This window comes from Vigna unguiculata, chromosome 9, assembly GCF_004118075.2.
Source record: "Vigna unguiculata cultivar IT97K-499-35 chromosome 9, ASM411807v1, whole genome shotgun sequence".
Classification (NCBI taxonomy): domain Eukaryota; kingdom Viridiplantae; phylum Streptophyta; class Magnoliopsida; order Fabales; family Fabaceae; genus Vigna; species Vigna unguiculata.
Window position 1 is genome coordinate 18710460 of NC_040287.1, and position 19658 is coordinate 18730117.

The 19658-nt window shown below is 32.0% G+C and overlaps 1 protein-coding gene across 1 annotated transcript; it reads left to right on the forward strand.

Moving 5' to 3' along the window:
- The first annotated feature begins 11579 nt into the window (after positions 1-11579).
- On the forward strand, positions 11580-18783 carry LOC114163002 (palmitoyl-acyl carrier protein thioesterase, chloroplastic-like). The gene is made up of 6 exons (XM_028047045.1): positions 11580-12008; positions 14354-14487; positions 14647-14760; positions 17758-17935; positions 18257-18325; positions 18531-18783. Exons 1-6 carry the CDS (start codon positions 11613-11615, stop codon positions 18780-18782), a joined length of 1143 nt encoding a protein of 380 aa, XP_027902846.1. The 5' UTR covers positions 11580-11612; the 3' UTR covers position 18783.
- Positions 18784-19658: the final 875 nt, after the last annotated feature.

Sequence of the window (19658 nt, forward strand, 5' to 3'; positions counted from 1 at the left end):
GATTTATCTTTAAGGTGTCATGAAGCTTTAATCAATTTATTTCCACACCTCAATGAGCTCAACTTAGCTGCAGCTGCACTAACACACCTCAAAATATCCAAAGAACATTTATGCAACTAAAAAGCTATTTTTAACATGTTTTTGTATCTCATGCTCAATAAACCCAATAATAGGAAATCCCAATTAAATCAATCTTTAAGCACACAAATTCAATTAAATACCCAGAATTAAACATTAAATGAGGGCAAAAATACGCACTCATCAGAACCCTTGCCAGGAAAACTTTTGATATTAGGACCATACTACACCTTGTTTGAGCCAGTTTAACCATCGAATCTAATACCAATTGTTAGGTTTACAGAGAGGGTTTCACTGGGAAGATACAACACCAATGAGACCTGAGCCCAACTATATAAGGCATTGACACCACTCTCAACCCAACATCTTAAGGTAATGGGTTTATGGGTCTTTATTCTTATATAGTGCTCTAATTTCTCATTTCTATCCAATGTGGGACTTAGACTCATACTTGGATTGCTAACAATCTCCCCCTCAAGGGTGAGTCCCTTAAACCACATTGGTATACTCCCCCTCCACCGGAAGCATTCCCAACCACGAGTACTCCTTTTCTGCCCTTTTCTATATCGTCATTTTTCTTAACGGGACACGCTTACCTAGAACCCTTGCCAAGAAGACTTTCGATACTAGGACCATACACTACACTCGTCTGAGCCGATTCTAATGGGAAAAACAACAACACAAACAATATACCAGAGAATGTAGCGGATATAATTTCCCCTAACTTGCAAGAATCTATGAGGAGCAACAATCAAAGAGCAGCAATAATAAATCACCACAGGCACAAATAAAGGCACCAAGATTTTTAACGTGGAAAACCCCTCAAATCAAGGGTAAAAACCACGAGTCGTCCAGACCAAAGAAATAGCTCCTCTATGATCAACAAGAGTACAAAAGAGTCTCAATCAATAGCACAAATTAGTGCCAACACCCAACCAAATAACAAAGCAACAAAGCATTCATAATAGAGAAGAAAAACCTATAAAATCACTACTGCAGTGTGAAATTAATATCTCCCAACTCAGACCTCATATCAACAATCCGACCGGTCATAATGAAGAGCAATGAGTTCCGAACCTGCTGTATCAATTTCAGCCCGATCCAACGTTGAACGAATCCGCAACGCCGATTTTACGGTGGTAGCTTTGTGAAAAATGGGAACAAAATTTCCCTCTCTCTCTCTCCCTCTATGTGCTAGGGTTTTCAGTGTGTTCTGACTCTATTGTTCTACCTTTCTATTTATTTTATAGCCCCCTCTCCACTAGGTTAAGTGAGACATGGACTTTTCAAGTTTTGGGCCTTTTCTCCACATAGGAAGGGAGCCCAATACCTAACAAATCTCCCCCTCACAACTATGTGGAGAAAACTGCCAAACCAACGACCTCACAACAAACATCAAACTTCCCTTTGGCAATGCTTTAGTCATCATATCAACACCATTATCATCTATATGAACTTTTTCCAACGCCAACAACTTAGCATCCAAAGCATCACGTATCCAATGATACCTCACATCAATATGTTTGGATCTAGAATGGAAAGTTGGATTTTTACCAAGATGGATAACACTCTAGCTATCAACGAGCAATAAATAGTTATCTTGCCTAAAACCAAGCTCCTACAAGAATTTCTTCAACCATAGCAACTCCTTGCATGCTTCAATAATAGCAATGAACTCTGCCTCTGTAGTAGACAACGCTACACACCTCTGTAGTCTTGATTGCCAAGCCACAACTCCCCCTGCAAACTTTATCAAATAGCCCAAAGTGGACTTTCTGGAATCAATGTCCCCAGTCATATCTGAGTCTGAGTAACCCATCAAAGTAGGTTTATCACCTCCAAAACAAAGCTTTATATCAATTGTACCATGAAGATATCTCAAAATCCATTTCACAACATTCCAATGCTCTCTACCTGGATTTGACAGAAAACGACTAACTATACCAACAACATGTGCAATATCTCGTCTTGTACACACCATTGCATACATCAAACTGCCAACCGCAGATGCATAAGGAACTCTACTCATATTGGTCTTCTCAACTTCATTTGAAGGACTCTATTTAACACTCAATTTAAAATGAGTAGCAAGAGAAGTACTCATAGCTTTAGCATTTTCCATCTGGAATCTCTGCAACACCTTCCTAATGTATTGCTCTTGTGATAGATAAATCTTCTTTTCTCTTCTATCACGTGAGATATGTATGTCAAGAATCCTTTTAGCAGCTCCCAAGTCTTTCATGGCAAAATACTCGCCAAGTGTCTTCTTTAACCTGTCAATTCTGGAAATATCTTTCCCAACAATAAGCATGTCATCAACATATAATAATAGGATAATAAAGTCATCATTAGAAAACCTTTTAACAAAGATACAATGATCAGAAGTAGTCTTCTTGTAACCTTGCTTACACATAAAAGACTCCAACTTCTTAGACCACTGTCTTGGAGCTTGCTTCAAACCGTATGGACTCTTCCTTAGCCTACACACAAAATCTTCCTTGCCTTCAACAAGAAAACAATCAGGTTGCTTCATGTATATCTCTTCCTCCAAATTACCATGAAGGGAAGTTTTCTTCACATCCATATGCTTAACCTCCAAATCAAGAGTAGCAGCTAAACTTAGCATAGTTCTGATAGCTGAAATTTTAACCACAAGTGAAAAAATCTCATTGAAATCAACACCCTTTTTCTGTCTGAAACATTTCACCACTAATCTAGCCTTGTACCTTAGAAGTGTAGAATTTGAATTTTGTTTAACCCTGAAAATCCACCTAGTGTCCAATGCCCTTTTGCCTTTAGGCAATTTCACCAAGTCGTAAGTGTGATTATCATGCAAAGATTTCATCTCATCTTGCATTTCATCCAGCCACTGTTTCTTCTCTTCACTATCAAAAGCCTCTTCAAAAAACTCAGGTTCTCCATCGTCAGTCAATGTTATGTAGTCATCACAAGAATACCTTGTAGAAGGTTGTTTCTGTCTATTAGACTTTCTGAGTTGGACTTGAGGTGGTTCAGGTACATCACTAAGATCATCGTCATCATGTTCCTCTTGAGCATCATCAATTGGAACCTCGACTCCACTTCCAACCTGTTGATCATCAACATCACCATGTTGCTCCTCATCTTGAGCTTCCATTTCAAAATTCTCCAGATTGTGAGCAGTCAACCTCATCGAATTACCATCAGTGAGATTACTATCTTTCTCGGTTGTGGTCTTCTCCACCTTATCAATGTCTTCAATGGTCTGGTCTTTCATGAATTGTACGTCACGACTTCTAACAAGCTTCTTTTCAACAGGATCATAAAACCTGTAGCCAAATTCATCCTCACCATAGCCAATAAAGATACATTGCATTGCCTTTTTATCTAACTTAGATCTTTCGTCCTTAGGAACATGAACAAATGCCCTACAACCAAAAACACACAAATGATCATAGCTAACATGCTTACCAAACCAAATTTTGTCTGGCACCTCAATATTCAAAGCAAATGCGAGACTAAGATTAATAACATGCACAACTACAAGCAATGCCTCTCTAAGAAAGTGTTTAGGCAACTTTGCTTCCGAAAGCATACATGTAACCCTTTCAACCAAGGTCATGTTCATCCTCTCCGCTAGACCATTCAACTAAGGAGTTTTAGGAGGAGTCTTCTCGTGTCTAATACAATGCTGCATGCAATAAACATCAAAGGGTCCACAGTACTCACCACCATTATCACTATGGATGCATTTCGGCTTCTTGCCTGATTGCCTCTCAACCATAGCATGAAATTCCTTGAACTTTTCAAGTACTTGATCTTTACGCTGAAGAGCATAGACCCATAGCTTCCTGGAACAATCATCAATAAAAGTAACAAAGTAAAGTGCACCACTAAATGACTTTACCTTTAATGGGCCACAAACATCAAAATGCACCAATTCAAGCAATTTTGACTTCCTTGAGGGAGGATGCTTCTTAAAAGATACTCTAGTTTGTTTACCAGCCATGCAATGAGAACATTTCTCCAATTCTGCATTCCTCAATCGCATAAGCACATCCTTTATAGCTAAGCAGTTAAGCCTTTTTCTCACTTATATGACCAAGCCTTCGGTGCCACAAAGATGCCTATGTATACATAGCATTCACACTATCTTTAACAACCAAAGCTTTAGTCCAGTACAATTTATATTGTTTCTCCCCTCTAGCCATAACTAAGTTAACTTTAGTGAGCTTCCATTTACTAGAACCAAAGTGATTGTCATAACCACAATCATCAAGCAAATGTACAGATATCAGATTAAAGCGAACATCTAGAGCATGTTTGACTCCTCTGAGTAATAATTGCACTCTCATGTTGGTTTGCAAACAAACATCACCAACACCAATAACCTTTGAAACACCATTGTCAACACCCAATTTCGTCCGGGTGAATAAATTTATTTTCAAAAAAAATAAAAAAAATAAAAAAAAAGTTTTTAGTTAATGGAAAATAAAAAAATGTGGAACAAAATTTTCTTTAGAGATTTTTCGAACTTTAATTTAAAAAAAAAGAGATGAAAAAAGAGTGAAAAAGAAGAAGAAAAAGCCCAAATTGTTTTTAATTATCGCACTCCTTCATGAGCCCAACAACTCAACATGTGGTCTATCTTTTGTTTCTGTAAGAGAAATTAGTGATATGATTCCAATAATTAGAAGAAATATTTCTTCAAATGATTATAATCAATATTACTAATTGGGATTGATTTTGTGCTCTGATTTGTTGATGGTTAGAATCAATTGTCTTAATCTTGATTGATTTTGTGCTCTGATTTTCTACGATTTGATCTCATAATGTGTTGCTATCATGACCAATTCTTTCTTTATTTTGTTCATTACAATTAAGGCTGAGATTGCATTAATATTGCAATATGTGAGTATAAATACGCACTCTGTCATACAGAAATGGGGATCGAAAAAACAAATTCTCTACACTTCTCTAATTCTTTCCCATCACCACTCCCACACACACCTTCTTTTTTATCTCTCTTTCAAAAAAAATATTAAAGGAGGTAGTAAAAAAAAGAGAAGAAAATATTTTCTACACTCTCTCTTTCTCTCTCATTACCACCCACACAGACCCATCTCATTTTTATCTCTCTAGAAAAAAAAACAAAAATATTAGAAAAGGAGATAAAGAATAAGAAAAAGAGAAAAGGTGAGCAGATATTGAACATTTTTTAAGGTACGTAACTGCTAGTTCATTTTTTTATTATTTTTATCAATTTTATTATTATTCTTTTTAAATCGTTAAAATTTTTTTTCCATTTTTTTGTGTATGTTCGACCGCTCACGTTGCATGACACCTATTTTAGACTTTCGTTCCTTTTTTTTCCTAAAAAATATATATCAAGCTAAGAATAAAATATAATTTTCTTTGTTTACTCTTTTATATCTATTTGGTTGCTCACGTCGCAATGATATCCACAACTACTCTAAAATAACTTTAAAAAAATATTAAAAATTTATAAATGATTAAGAAATAAAAAAATAAAAGATTAGAAAAAAATATTTGAAGTGTCTATCCAACCGCTCGCGTCGCATGACACCAATTTTAAAATAATACTATAATTTAAATAAAAAGATTTTCAAAATTATAAAACAAATTAAATCATTTTCAAATAATTTTCCAAATAGATTTTTTAAAAAGAACTACGTAACCCTGATTCTCCATTCACATGGAGATACGTAGGAGCGATGATTAATCCTCGTCGAAAATCAAAAAAATAGTTGTTTTTTTTTACATTCTTTTATGCTAATTTTGGGAAAACATAAATATTTTGAAAAACCATAAAACTTTTGTACATTTAATTAAAGGTACCGTCTTAGGATGGGCGTTGTGGGGTGCTAATACCTTCCCCACGCGTAACCGACTCACGGACCCAAATTCTGGTTTTTCACAGACCTTGCTTTTTTTTTATGGTTTTCCATAGTTTCCTATAATAACTGTGGTGGCGACTCCAAACTCTGTTTTTACAAATTTTATTTTTTTGGTTCGTCGTCCCGTCACGATTTCGGTTGCGACAACCATCTTTACCCATCTTTAACAATTCAAAATCACCAGAAGTGTAAAATATAAAGAACTCCTTCCTAGGTGTAACATGCAATGTAGCACCACTATCAACAATCCACATGCTCTCATCAGATATAAGATTAACTAACTTAAAATTACAAAGAAGAACAAGATCACCACCTTTGGTAGTAGTAGTAGTGACACGATCATCATCATCATGGTCATTCTCTCTCTGCTTGCCCTTCTTGTCTTTGTTCTCTTTTTTCCACTTAAAATAGTATTTCTGAATGTGCCCATATGACAAAAATGAGCACCGTTCGTAATTAAAACCCGAAATACCTCCCAAGACTCTGGTAAGTATTGAAGAATTCTCCATGTACCTCAAATTCATCAAGCAATTCAACAAATACAATTTATTATTGCCAGACTTAGACATACAGAGACTCAATTTTCTCCCACAAGGTTCTAGCATATGTCTCATTAGTAATGTGATACCACTTGTTAGGTCTATAGAGGATGGGTATCACTGGGGAGAATAAACATCAATGAAACCTGAGCCCAACCACATAAGGCATTGACACCACTCTCTACCCAAAACCTTAAGACAATAGATTTATGGGTCTTTATCCTGATATAGTGCTCTACTTTCTCATTTCTAACCAATATGAGATTTAAACTCACACTTAGATTCCTAACATATCATTGTCCATGAATAAATAGAGACTTAGAACATTATGAAATTAAATGAGAAAGATGGGAGTTTGAAGTTCACTTACGTTGGATAGGATCAAAATGTCGTAGTACACCATTTCTCCCAAAGTCTGCTTTGGCTCTTTTCCCACCAACCTTTGGCCATGGTAGATTTTGATAAAACAAAATAAAAACTCATATTCATCCACCACGTGGAATGCCACATAAGGTAGTAAAAAAGCAGTATACAATTTCGTTTTCCTTTGTATGGTTTCTGCAACAACTTTCCTAATGTATGGTGGGACCCTGGAAGGTTTAGAGTGTAGCTTGGTATTTCTTTTTCTTTCTTCATGTTTAATCGGTGCAATGGAGACTTTTCTCTTCATGTTTTACGTGGTTCGGTTATTTGGTGCAGCCAAGATTTCTGTCTCATTGTAGTGCAGTCACATGATTTTAATTTCCTTCTTTCAGATTTTGGTGCAAACTTCACGTAATGCAATATTGTTTTGTTTGCTTGGTTTCTATATCTCACATGTTTGTCCTTTTTAACAATTCATATAATGGGATTGGTTTTGTCCCATGGGTTAGATCACGCTACGTGATTGTTGGTAGCATGCAGATGCTTTTATGACCATAATTGAAAGAAAAATGTGAATGCGGTTGTTTTATTTTGCGATATTATATATTAAAATGTTATGCCGTATGCTAGAATATATATATATATATATATATATATATATATATATATATATATATATATATATATGTTATATTGCCTTTTGTGTATTTAGTAGTAGCTTTTGGTTCATTGAGATAAATCATTCACGGGTGTAAGTGCATGCCATTGGGATTATAGTTTGGACCTTTTCCTAAATATTATAATCATAATATTTATTTTCTGTGATGTGATTATAATGTTTAAGTATATTACTTAGATGTGATGTTAAATATTATTTGGAATGTCCTGTCTTACTAAATTTTGTTTATATATTATTATTTATAATTAGCTTATTCCTATTTATTTGTTTGTGTTTGTTGTGTGTGCAATGATCATATGACGTGTGTTCTACGAGAGCAAGTGATAATGCATATGTTTATGGAATGGAGTAGATTGACGAGAAAATGAGGTGAACTTGAGAATTTTAGTATTTTTTGATGATGTAATTTCTTTTACTTGATATTGTTATTTCGAAAGTTTTAGACAAATGATGTTTTGACCTATGAAATCTTATAATTAAATTATAAAATTTTACTTCAGTACGTTTTGTCATAATTGTTTCCACTAAAAGTATTCATTTTATAATTTTCTATGACATCCCCTTTTGAGGTGTTATAGTCTAATTCACATTGAGGAAGATAACTAGGTCATAAGAATCAAAGTTAACCTTATTAATAGTATTGGATGAAATATGAGTTACACTTGATATATATATATATATATATATATATATATATATATATATATATATATATATGTATATATATATATATATATATAAAAAGATTTATTTTGGATAATATTTATGAAAGATGTGATACTTTTAAACTTTGAGTTTAATCTTATGAAAATTAGCTTACCCTTGTAATTTTTATGTATCTTTTGTTTATTTTCTTTTCCGATGATCATATATTAAATACGAGAGCAAATATAAGAGCTTATGGTGATAAAAACATTGGAGAACAGTAAAACAAAAATATTAATATAAGAGTAGCTTAGATAATGGAATTAGCATTTTGAAAGACTATATTAAGTTCATATCTTGTATTTAAAGCATGCATTTATGATTGTAGTTGAATATATCTTGAAATACAATATTATCTAGTTTATGAATTGCATTGTGAATTAGTTCATTTATAATTATTAATGATGCAGAGACTATATGATACTAAGTAATTAATATTGTTTATTTAGAAAAAAAAAGATTGTTACAATGAAATATTTGTGTTTAGAGAACTAAGAACAATTTTATACTCTTTAACAAGTTAGAAGATTTATTTGGTTGACAACTAGTTTGAATAACATATGTTATATTAGTATAGTTTGGTATAATGTCATTAGAATAAAATTATGTGTTAGGTGATAATCTAACAATTTTATAATTATTTCACTAAGTTGGTTAGAAGTTGTTGAGTACTTTCAACTAGGTTGTAATGTCTTATAAATTTATATAAAAGTAATGTATATGTTGGGCAATCACTATAAAAAGTCATGTAAATTGTGATGGTTATTTTTGTATATTGTGAAATTTTCAACCGCCATTATTTGCATGTGTGATGGTTTCCCAAAATGTCGTATATTTGTGGCCACAAAATATAATATCAGTTTAAAGTGATTGTAGCAACACAGGCCTTTTTATACATTTTGTAAAGTGCATCGACACCAAAATAAAGAGAGAGAGAGAGAGAGAGAGAAAGAAGAGAGACCCAAAGTGTGAGCATCGACAAGAACATGCAATGTCGTGGCACCCCATACGCAAAAGAATGACAATAAAAAACCTCTAATGCAACGACACCTAAACTAAGAAACGTAACATTAGAGTTATACGAACCTCAAAGAAAAAAAAAGATGAACGAAACTCAATGAAGGTTACTACAGATGAAAATAAGAGTTTTATAGGGGTGAAGGAGAAGAATAACTAATTTTGGGAGAGTGAGAGAAATTTGCCACATGGCAGTCAAACATGGTCAAATATCTCAAATCTAGTCAATGTTTGGTAAAATAAAGAGGGACTAAAATGTAATTATTGATATATTTGGATTTTCCTGCAAATTTGGACTATAAATTTTTAAAGGGTTGATTAAGAAAATTAATGTAAATATTATTTGATGATAATTTATCAAATATTTTTAAATAATTTATTTATTTAATATTATATCATAAATTTTCAACCAACTATATTTGTCAAATAGTCTATATCTCTTCAAATATTTTTAAATATTCATAACCACTATAAGGATAAATAATATTAATAATATGAGTTCAAGGGTTTTTAATTTTAATTGAGAATGTACTTTGATTAAATTTAGAAACTTTCATATGATTGAATGGGTTTTTGCCAATGATTGAGAGTGTACTTTGATTAAAGGTGAAAACTTTAACTAGAATTAATCAAGAATTTACTTTGATTAATTAGTTTTTTACTTGATATTAGAGGTAAAAGAATAGACATGATTAGGCGTAGTAATATTTAGTTGAGAATGTACTTTGGTTAAATTTACAATGATTAATTTACAAAGTTCTTACTTTTAATTAAAAATGTACTTTGGTTAATAGTGAGAATGTCAACAAATTAATTGAAAATTTACATTGATTAAGTTGCATATCTACAACAATAATTAATTGAATAATAATCTTTAGATAACCGATGATGGATCTATTTTGAAAAAGCAGCGGAATCAATCTATCTTCTTTATCATTGTCTTTTATATCTTTTTATCTTTATCTTCTTTTGTTATTTTTCCTAATATTATTTAAGTAATCCCTTTTGTATTTTTATAAAAACTAGTTTGTCAAGAATCAATTATGTGTTCATTGAAAGACAACTTTGGATTACTATACCCTTTCTATTGTTTTGACTACTTTCTAAACAATACTAAGGTTGTTATCGATAAGTGGTATTAATTTGATCACGTTAACGACAACATTATAAAGGAGAATACTCTAGCTATTGACTCTTAAAGGCAAGGTCATGGAGTGATCTCAACATGATAACTTTGGAGCAACATTCAAGAGTAACCTTTACAATGCATAGAGACTCTCATTTATGGTAGAGAATTGTCTCCTGAAATGGAATTCAAATACACGGCCAAATGAAATGCAAATGGAAGGAGCCATGTGACGCACATGCGTCTAGTTCTAGATCTAGATCTAGGATGCAAAAGTTGTGGATCAAGCGCCATGTGGAGGCTCACACATTCCATGCATAAGTACATGTGCTTAAAGTGCAAAATGTGGCCTAAGTCTAGATGCATCTCTCGACCTAGCTTGTAGAATGGGCTTAACTTGACCCAATTACAAAACTAGATGCAAGGTACTTTATAATTTATTTAGAAAGCAAAACCTAAACAATTGATCCAATTGAAATCTACTCTAATGCTCCAAAAATAAGTCCATCATATAATTATGTCTTCTTTAGCCCAAGAAAATAGCATTTGGAACACATGAAGCCCATTGGATTTTTGAAGATCCATGCCCTCTTGTATCTTCTAGTAGTTGGGTCTATGTTTGGAACCAAGTTATCAGAACCGTTTACACTCTTTGACACATTCTCAAATCACAACTTGAAACATCATTTAATAGGTTAAAAAAGGTTGGTGTTGTTAGGTTAAAGAATATATATATATATATATATATATATATATATATATATATATAATATTTAGGTTTGGATAATGAAATGTATCAAAATTTGAAATTGGGAGGAACTTTAATTTTGTATCAAAGTCAAAACATATTTAAGTCTACAAATAATTTATCTTGTCGTTTACTTCTTACCTATTAATTAGATGTCTTCCTCACTGTGTTCAGGAAATGGTGAACCTCGTGCAAATACCTAAATACAGGACTCCATCTTTTCGGTTACCAAAAAATGTGGCACACGCGTTACTATTTCTCCAAAACGGTAGATATCTATTAAAATAGATAAGAACCGAGAAGCTTTCGTGCACGTCATTAAATCAACATTTATTTTTCATCTTTGCAGCAACCTTAAGACAAATATTAGAAAATAAAAGAGAGAAACATTAATTACTAGACACAGTTAGAATGTATAAATTAGAAGCAGAGCTAGAAGCAAACATCAAGTCTAGAAGCCATGATTTCTGGTATGACATCATCAATGGTGGCACCCATCAATATGGGGAAACAACTTCTAGGAAATTGGTGCAGTGCCAAGAAGAGAATTGTAGAGATTAATTCCCCATGCAACTCTACATGCTACAACACTAATAGAAGGTTTTCGTTGTTGGTGAGTGCATGTTCTCATTGTAGTCCAGTGGGAGGGAACACGAGGAAGGGATTGAAAGATGTTCCATTGATTAATGGAAGAGCAAGGAAGTTGGGAAATGAAAGCACAGAGGATTTTGCTACTTTCCTTCGTGGAAGGTTTGTGGAGGACAGGTTTGTTTATAGGCAAAATTTCTTTGTGAGGTCTTACGAAACTGGACCAGATAAGACTATCTCCATGGAGACACTCACCAACTTTCTCCAGGTTAGCTTTTACTGCATCATTAAACTTAAGAAAATATATACAATTCAAATCTTCTAAATATTTAACTTTTTTTTGGGGGGAATTTCTTTTGTAGATTCAATGGCAATGTTAGGTTTTAATTTCAAGATTTTAAATATTCTCTCTTTGAAGTGCTGTTTTAATATTACTTTTGAGGTTAATATTTTCCTTCTTACTTCAAAAAATTCCTGTGATATCTTTTCAAAAATATTTTTGTAGAATAGGAGGAATGAAGTCGTTTCGAGATATTTAGCACTTATATATATTTGCTTGAAAACCTTAGATATACTTTTATTTCGTTAAATTAAATTGGATCTTTTTCTTTTAGTCTTTCATATAAAAAATTGATGTTCTTTAGACTTATATTTTAAGATTTCTTTTTACTTTTGTTTCCAACAAAATTGCATTTGTTGTTGACGTGATTACATATGTTTCCATTTGTTTTATTAGGTTTGGGAGTTTAAAATTGTTAAGAATCCAAGTGTGAGTCTAAGTCCCACATTAAATAAAAATGAGAAAGTTAAGCACCATATAAGGATCAAAACCCATAAATCTAGTATCTTAAGCTTTTGAGTTGAGAGTGGTGTCAATGCCTTATGTGGTTGAATTCAGGTCTCATTGGAATTGTTTTTCATTTTATCTTTCCGGTGAAAGTCTCTCTATAAACTTAACAAGTGTCTCAGTGGTGTTATATCTTCCCACTGAACCCCTATTTATAAACCTAACAAAAATCATATGCAAATTTATTTTAAAACATTATTCAATAATTTAAATTTTGAAAGTTTATATATATATATATACATACATATATATATATATATATATATATATATATATATATATATATATATATATATGTGTGTGTGTGTTATATAGTCACTTAAACAAATTCGTATAATATAAAGGTTGATACACCTGTTTTGAGTTTTCTTTTTCATCTATTAATTCATTTCGATAAACTCTATAAATGAATTTATGTTTGATTGAATTAGAGATATTAATTCAAAAGGATGAGTCAACATAGAGTATATCGATTTGTACAATCATTTTTTCTATTTAAATCTAACTTTACTACTGAATCTAGCTAGAATTATTAATGAATTTGTCAATTATTCATGTACATTTAATTTAGTTTGTAGATTTTTAACAACTTAATAAGTTTTATGAATTCAAAATAATTATCCAAAGTATATGATTAATAAAATACAACTTTAAATTTTAGATTTGGACAACTAAAAAGATCCTTTGAATTTCTGGGATTGAATTTTTTTTTCTCTTGTAAAGCTTAGAAAAATTAGTTTGAAGGGTGTAAAAACATTACTTCTAAAACATGGAGACTAAAAATATCACTTTAAAATATGAGAGGCTAAAAATATAAATACGAAATATGATGGTTAAAATAAACTAGACTTAAATTCAAAAAGCTACAAAAGTTTTTTTATTAAAAATATTAAAAAGTATTTCACAACATTATTTTTGTCACACATGTCACTTGTAATGTAATGTTGTTGGCGATTTTAGTAATATAACATCAATAATACTGAAAGATTAAAAATAGTATTTTTTTATTTTAAATTTTCAAACTAAAAAAATAAATTTAAGTTGAAGATTGAAAGAAAAATTAATCAAAATATGTGGAACTAGAAATCTATTTAAACATTGAAATCTAATTATTCTTTTATACATAATTAATTCTTATATATCTATTAAACATATATAGAAGATTAGTGTTCTGGTAATTTATTCTCATACTCTCTCTAGTGTGTGTGCGTGTGACTTTCTTTTCTTACAAATATATGTAATGTTTGAATAGTTAATGAATTTAAATATATATTTTTAACTTTTTATTCACTGTTACTTTAAATTAATAAAAAGATAAAAGTGGTAATATGTATTCTAATGTATTAGTTTGGTTGACTGAATGATGGGGTAAGCAATCTCATTAACTTGTGTAATCTTCATTATCTCCGCGTTTTTCTGAGAAAGGAATGAGTTATGCATATATAAAATAAACAAAAAAATGCTATCCCATGTCATACTGTGAAATCTATTGTCTACCGTTATTTGTTTCTATTGTTGTTATTATTATTTGTAATATTATAATTAACCCATCGTTATCATTATGATTATAATGAATAATTGACATGGTTTTGACCATCTTATTATTATTGAAATTCCCACGCGTGTCTATAGGACTAATCTTAATATTTTCATATAATTTGTTACTATCTAATAGGTTTTCAAGACAGGCATAAAAGAACATGAGTTAATCTTGGTCGCATACTTTTTGTATTCTTATTAATGAAAAATAGTTTCGATGAACTCAGGAAACTGCTCTAAATCATGTCAGAAGCTGTGGGTTAAATGAGAACAGTTTTGGAACTACTTACGAGATGGATCTTCGCAAACTCATTTGGGTCGTTACTCGTATGCAAGTTCAAGTTCAGAGATATAGCAAATGGTAAATATCTTTTACTTTTAAAGGTTTTGTAAGAAGGTAATTTACTATTAAATGCAATTTTTTTCATTAACTTTGTAATGTTTTGTAAGATATGATTTACATGTTTAAGAAATGAATACATTGATGGTTGGCTTGATGACAAAATAAAAAATTGTACAGGGGGGATGAAATTGAGGTTGAAACTTGGATTGATGTTGGCGGAAAGAATGGGACACGAAGAGATTGGATAATCAGGGATCGTTACACCAAAGAAATCATCGCTAAAGCAACCAGGTCCAATATTGTCCTCTCATATTCTCGAACATATTAACATATTGTAATACAATGACCGTGTTGACAACAAGTCTTTCAACAGAATAATCATTTATCGTGCTCTTTCAACCACGTGCATTTAATATAACTTTTATCAAAACAAAATTAATAAATTTATCTAACTACCATCAATATACTATCAGTGAACTTTTAGTCTTAAATGGAGTTACCCAATTATTACAAAAGTACAATTTAATGAACTCCATAATTATTACTAAGAATCATTCTTATCTTTTGCATTTCTCCATCTATCCTCATTTAAGTTTATCTAACAAAATACTCTTGTAAACTTAAATACTTCTTTTGTCTTTTATCCTTCTTCCCTTCATCCCAACTTTGCCATGTGCATCCCATATCGAGCTTGCTCATTAATAGTCGGGCTCTTCACTGTAACCGACTTGTACTTCTCTTTCATTGTGGCTGACTTGTTCTTTGCTTTGGCCGACTTCTTCTTAACCTTAGTCGACTTGTCCCTAACTAGGTCTTTTGTTGTCTTTGTGGCCGAATTGTCATTAAGTGGATTCCTTTCAATAGGTCAAGCTCTTTTTAAGAGATTGAACAATTCCCACGTCGTCTTCACACCAAACTCATCATTCATTTCAAGTCATCACTTCTCATCTTGCACCTCCAATGCAACTTTAAAATCCTTTTTGGCACACAACTGCTCTTGCAAACTTAACACTTCTTGTTCAATTATCAGGCATTGCATATGCAAAATCTGTTTTCTATTCTCTAAGCTTGCCTATAACTCTACTTTGCCTCAAACTTCCTTGTGAATTCTTTGTTGCAAAATGCGTTGTGCAAGATTTAACCTTTGGATAGCGAGCTCAACTCCATAATTGTTCGAGCTATCCAAGTTGTACAAATGAACCACTTAGCTCTCTAGATGCCTCATTGAACTATCCGAGATCTCCACTTGCTCCACCAACTTATCTAAGTTCTCTATATAATCCTATTTGAGCTCCACACCTGCTGCACTAAGCTATCTGGATTGTTTACTTGCTCTACTAAGCTATTTGAGCACTCCACTTGCTTGACTGATTTAACTAAGTTGTCTAAACTTCCCACTGAGATATTTAAGCTCTCCATGCACCTTTATCGGCTATTCGAATGCACCACTGATTTATCTGGATGTCTTGTTAACCTTCCAACGCTACTTAACTGTCTTGTCGAGTTATCTTTGGTACTCAACCTGCATGGTCAATTCTCCGTGCTACTCATCCTTTTTACCGAATTCTTACCTTGCTTTTGTTCGACTCTCGAGCTATGTCCCATCATTAATAACACCGCTCCCCCTTAAATATCTTCTATGAGAAGGTTGGGTGTCTCTTGTTTTCCATACTAAGACCAACAATCTTTTGCAAAGTGTCTAACCTTACCACAATTGAAATACTTATATGAGTGGCACTCCTTAGTAAAATGGCCATACTTACCACACTTAAAGCAATCAACATTTAAGTTGCTCGACCACCCTCTTCTCCATCGACCTCGTACTCTTTCGTGCAAATTTTGTTCGTTGAATTGTTCTTTCTCCTCTTCCTATCCACGACTTCTACCACCAAGACTGGTTCATTTACCTCCTTGGTATCGTCTTCACCCTTAAGTGTCATTAGTATCTCCCTTTATGGTTGTCTTTGCTTGAAGTGCTTGATTAAGAAACTCTTCTTGTTTTTCCTTCTCCACTGCTCATGCACCTCTAGTGACCCGACAAGTTTCTAAATCGAGAGCATTGACAAGTCCTTATACTTCTTAGAATTTTCTCCCCAACTCGGGTAATGCGCAACATCTCTATGTTTCTACCAAGTTGGTTCACCATAATCTCAACTTGAGAGATATGCTCAGCCACTCCTTCAACATCGTTTATCCTTATGCTTTCAAGCTCACCTATAAAAGTTCAAAGCCTGAGCTCTTATACACGATTATCCCCTTTATAAGCCTTCTCCAATATATCACACACTTCTTTTGAAAATTTAGCATTTCCTATCTTCTCAAAGATAGACTCATGGATAGCTCGGTACAACACATACAAAGTTGCTTCGCCCTTTACTCGCGTTGCTCTCAACACAACAAGCTGGGCAATCTTCTATTCTTCAATATTTGTCGGTTCTTGGTAGCCATTTTCAACTACTTCCCATTCTTCTTGGGAACCAAGGAGAGTCTTCATATGTAGACTCTAATTGTCATAGTTGACAATATTTGTGAACTTAGGTAGGGGTAGACTATTTGCAAGGTTGTTCATCTCACTTAAACTTTTTGGCTCTCAAACACTCTTTTTCTTTTTGTTAAGCACTCTGACACTCAAGGTCTCTAGCTTTGATGCCAATTTTTTGACAAGAAGTCTTTCTACAGAAGAAACACTCTTTTTATTATGACTTGCTGTAAAAAACTTTAGTACATGCACTATTTATAGGTCCTTTATCTTGGCCAATCAACCACATACATATAATGCAATTTTTACCAAAACATAATTAATACAACTACCCAACTACTACCAAAATACTATTAATGAACTTCTAGTCTTACAAACAACTACCCAACTACCAAAGTACAACTTAATGAACTCCATAATTATTACTAAGAAGCACTCCTATCTTTTTCATTTCCATAATTATCCTTATTTATGTAACAGAAAGCTATATTGAGAAATATGGTTGAGAATCTAAATGAAAGTTTAAGTTTCACATTGATAGAAATGAGAAAGTTGACCACTATACAAGGATCAAAACTTAGAAATTCATCGTTTTGAAGTTTTAGGTTAGAAGTGATGTTAATTATATTACACTCAAGTTTCATTAATGTTCAATCTCATCGATGTGTTCTTGAAAAGACTTATCACTTACAAAATAAAAATAAGATTTACAAAAATTGTACTAATTTCAACAAGTGTGTTAAGTTTTTCAATTCATATTTCATAATTAGTGATTAATTTAGCACATAATATTTTCTCCCATGATGCAGCAAGTGGGCAATCATGAATAGAGAAACAAGAAGATTATCTAAGATGCATGAAGAAGTTAGACAAGAACTTGCTCCTTTCTACTTTAACAGGTTTGCCATTGCCGCCGAAGAAATAGATCATCAAAAGATACAAAAGCTCACCGACTCCACCGTTGAAGGTTTTCGTTTTGGAGTGATTGTAAGTTTAATACAATAACTTTATGGAAAAGATTTTTTAACAACTAAATTTTGACAACTTGCTCTTACAATGTGAGGTGGCATTTTTTAAGTGGCATCCCATTTTTCATTTTCTTATTTCTCTATATTCCAAAACTACTTAGAAGATGTCACATCAAGTTGTAAGACAAATTTGTCAAAATTTAGTTGTAAAAATATCATTGTCCTAACTTTATAGATGAATAACAATCCTATTTTCCTTAATTAACACTTCACTCATTCCATCTTCCTCAAGGGCTATAAATTTTTATTAACTGATTTATATCTGCATGCAATATTCCAGCCAGGGTGGTACGACATGGATGTTAACCAGCATGTTAATAATGCAAAATACACCAGATGGATCTCTGAGGTACTTAACATATATATTATGGGGAAAAAATGCTTTCTAGGACAAAATAATGCATGCAAAAATGTGATTATAATTGGCTATGTTTGTCTGATTAGTTAATAAAGTCAGGAAAAATAGATGTGAAATGTTTTATATAATTTGGTGATGATTGAGGTGGTGGATAAGAACTAGCTAACCATTTGGCATGTTTATTTTGTTTATGTAGAGTGTACCAAGAAAAATGTTAGAAGATTACACAATGACAAGCATGACTTTAGAATTTCGGCGTGAATGTACGCAATCAGATATACTGGAATCAATGACAAGTGCATCATCCAAAGTGATTGGTGCCTCAAACAATAAGTATGTTAGCAAAAAACCCCACCTACAATATATACACTTGCTTCGTCTACAAGACAATAAGACAGAGTTGGTTCGTGCCAGAACCGAATGGCATTTGAAGCTAAACCACAACTGATACGCTTATATATATATATATGTATATATATATATATATATATATATATATATATATGTATGTATATGTATATGTATATATACATACATATATATATATATATATATGTATATGTATATGTATATGTATGTATATATACATATACATATACATATACATATATATATATATATATATATATATATATATATATATATATATATATATATATATGTATATGTATATGTATATATATAATGCCTTTATCTACATTGCTATTGTGTTCTAAATTATAATAATAAAGTTACTTTCTAGAAAATTAAGATGATGCTACAATAAGAATTTATGTGAAATGTGTACTACAATTTCACTTTTTCCTTTGGGCTTTTCATTCTTTATGCATAACCAATAAAGAATAAATAAATATCGTGCTATATTTCTTAAAATGTTGATAACTTTATGGAATTTTTTGGTCATAACATACCCATCCTCCACCACCCTTAACCTATGTAAAGATTAGGGACAAAGATTGAATAGGAAAAAATAATTGATTTTCATAGGTTAAATAAAGAAACAAATCTCCTTTACAAAGAGAGATCAATCGTATTTATGGAGTTGATTATCAGTAAGCAATTCACCAACCCTATAGTAATCCACTAAAACAAAATTAATTAAACTAGAATTACAAGGCTAAAGTTTTGTATCTTTTTGGGTAGCTTTAATCTTAGGTTTAAGTTTGTTTGAAGAAATTATTCAAAATTGTAAGCATGTAGAAAAGCTTGAGATTTAAATTGAAAAAGAAAAGAAAAGATCCAATTATGTTTCAAATAAGCATCTAAAATTGGTTGATTCAATCAGAGAGGAACTTTACATATCATTGAATAAAAGTTCTAAAAT

Excerpts from the sequence above, each read along its gene's own strand:
- LOC114163002 (XM_028047045.1), top strand. The coding sequence starts at position 11,613 with ATGATTTCTGGTATGACATCATCAATGGTGGCACCCATCAATATGGGG. Across the intron at positions 14,488-14,646 it reads GTTCAGAGATATAGCAAATG|GGGGGATGAAATTGAGGTTG; the intron begins GTAAATATCTTT and ends AAAATTGTACAG. Across the intron at positions 17,936-18,256 it reads GTTTTCGTTTTGGAGTGATT|CCAGGGTGGTACGACATGGA; the intron begins GTAAGTTTAATA and ends GCAATATTCCAG.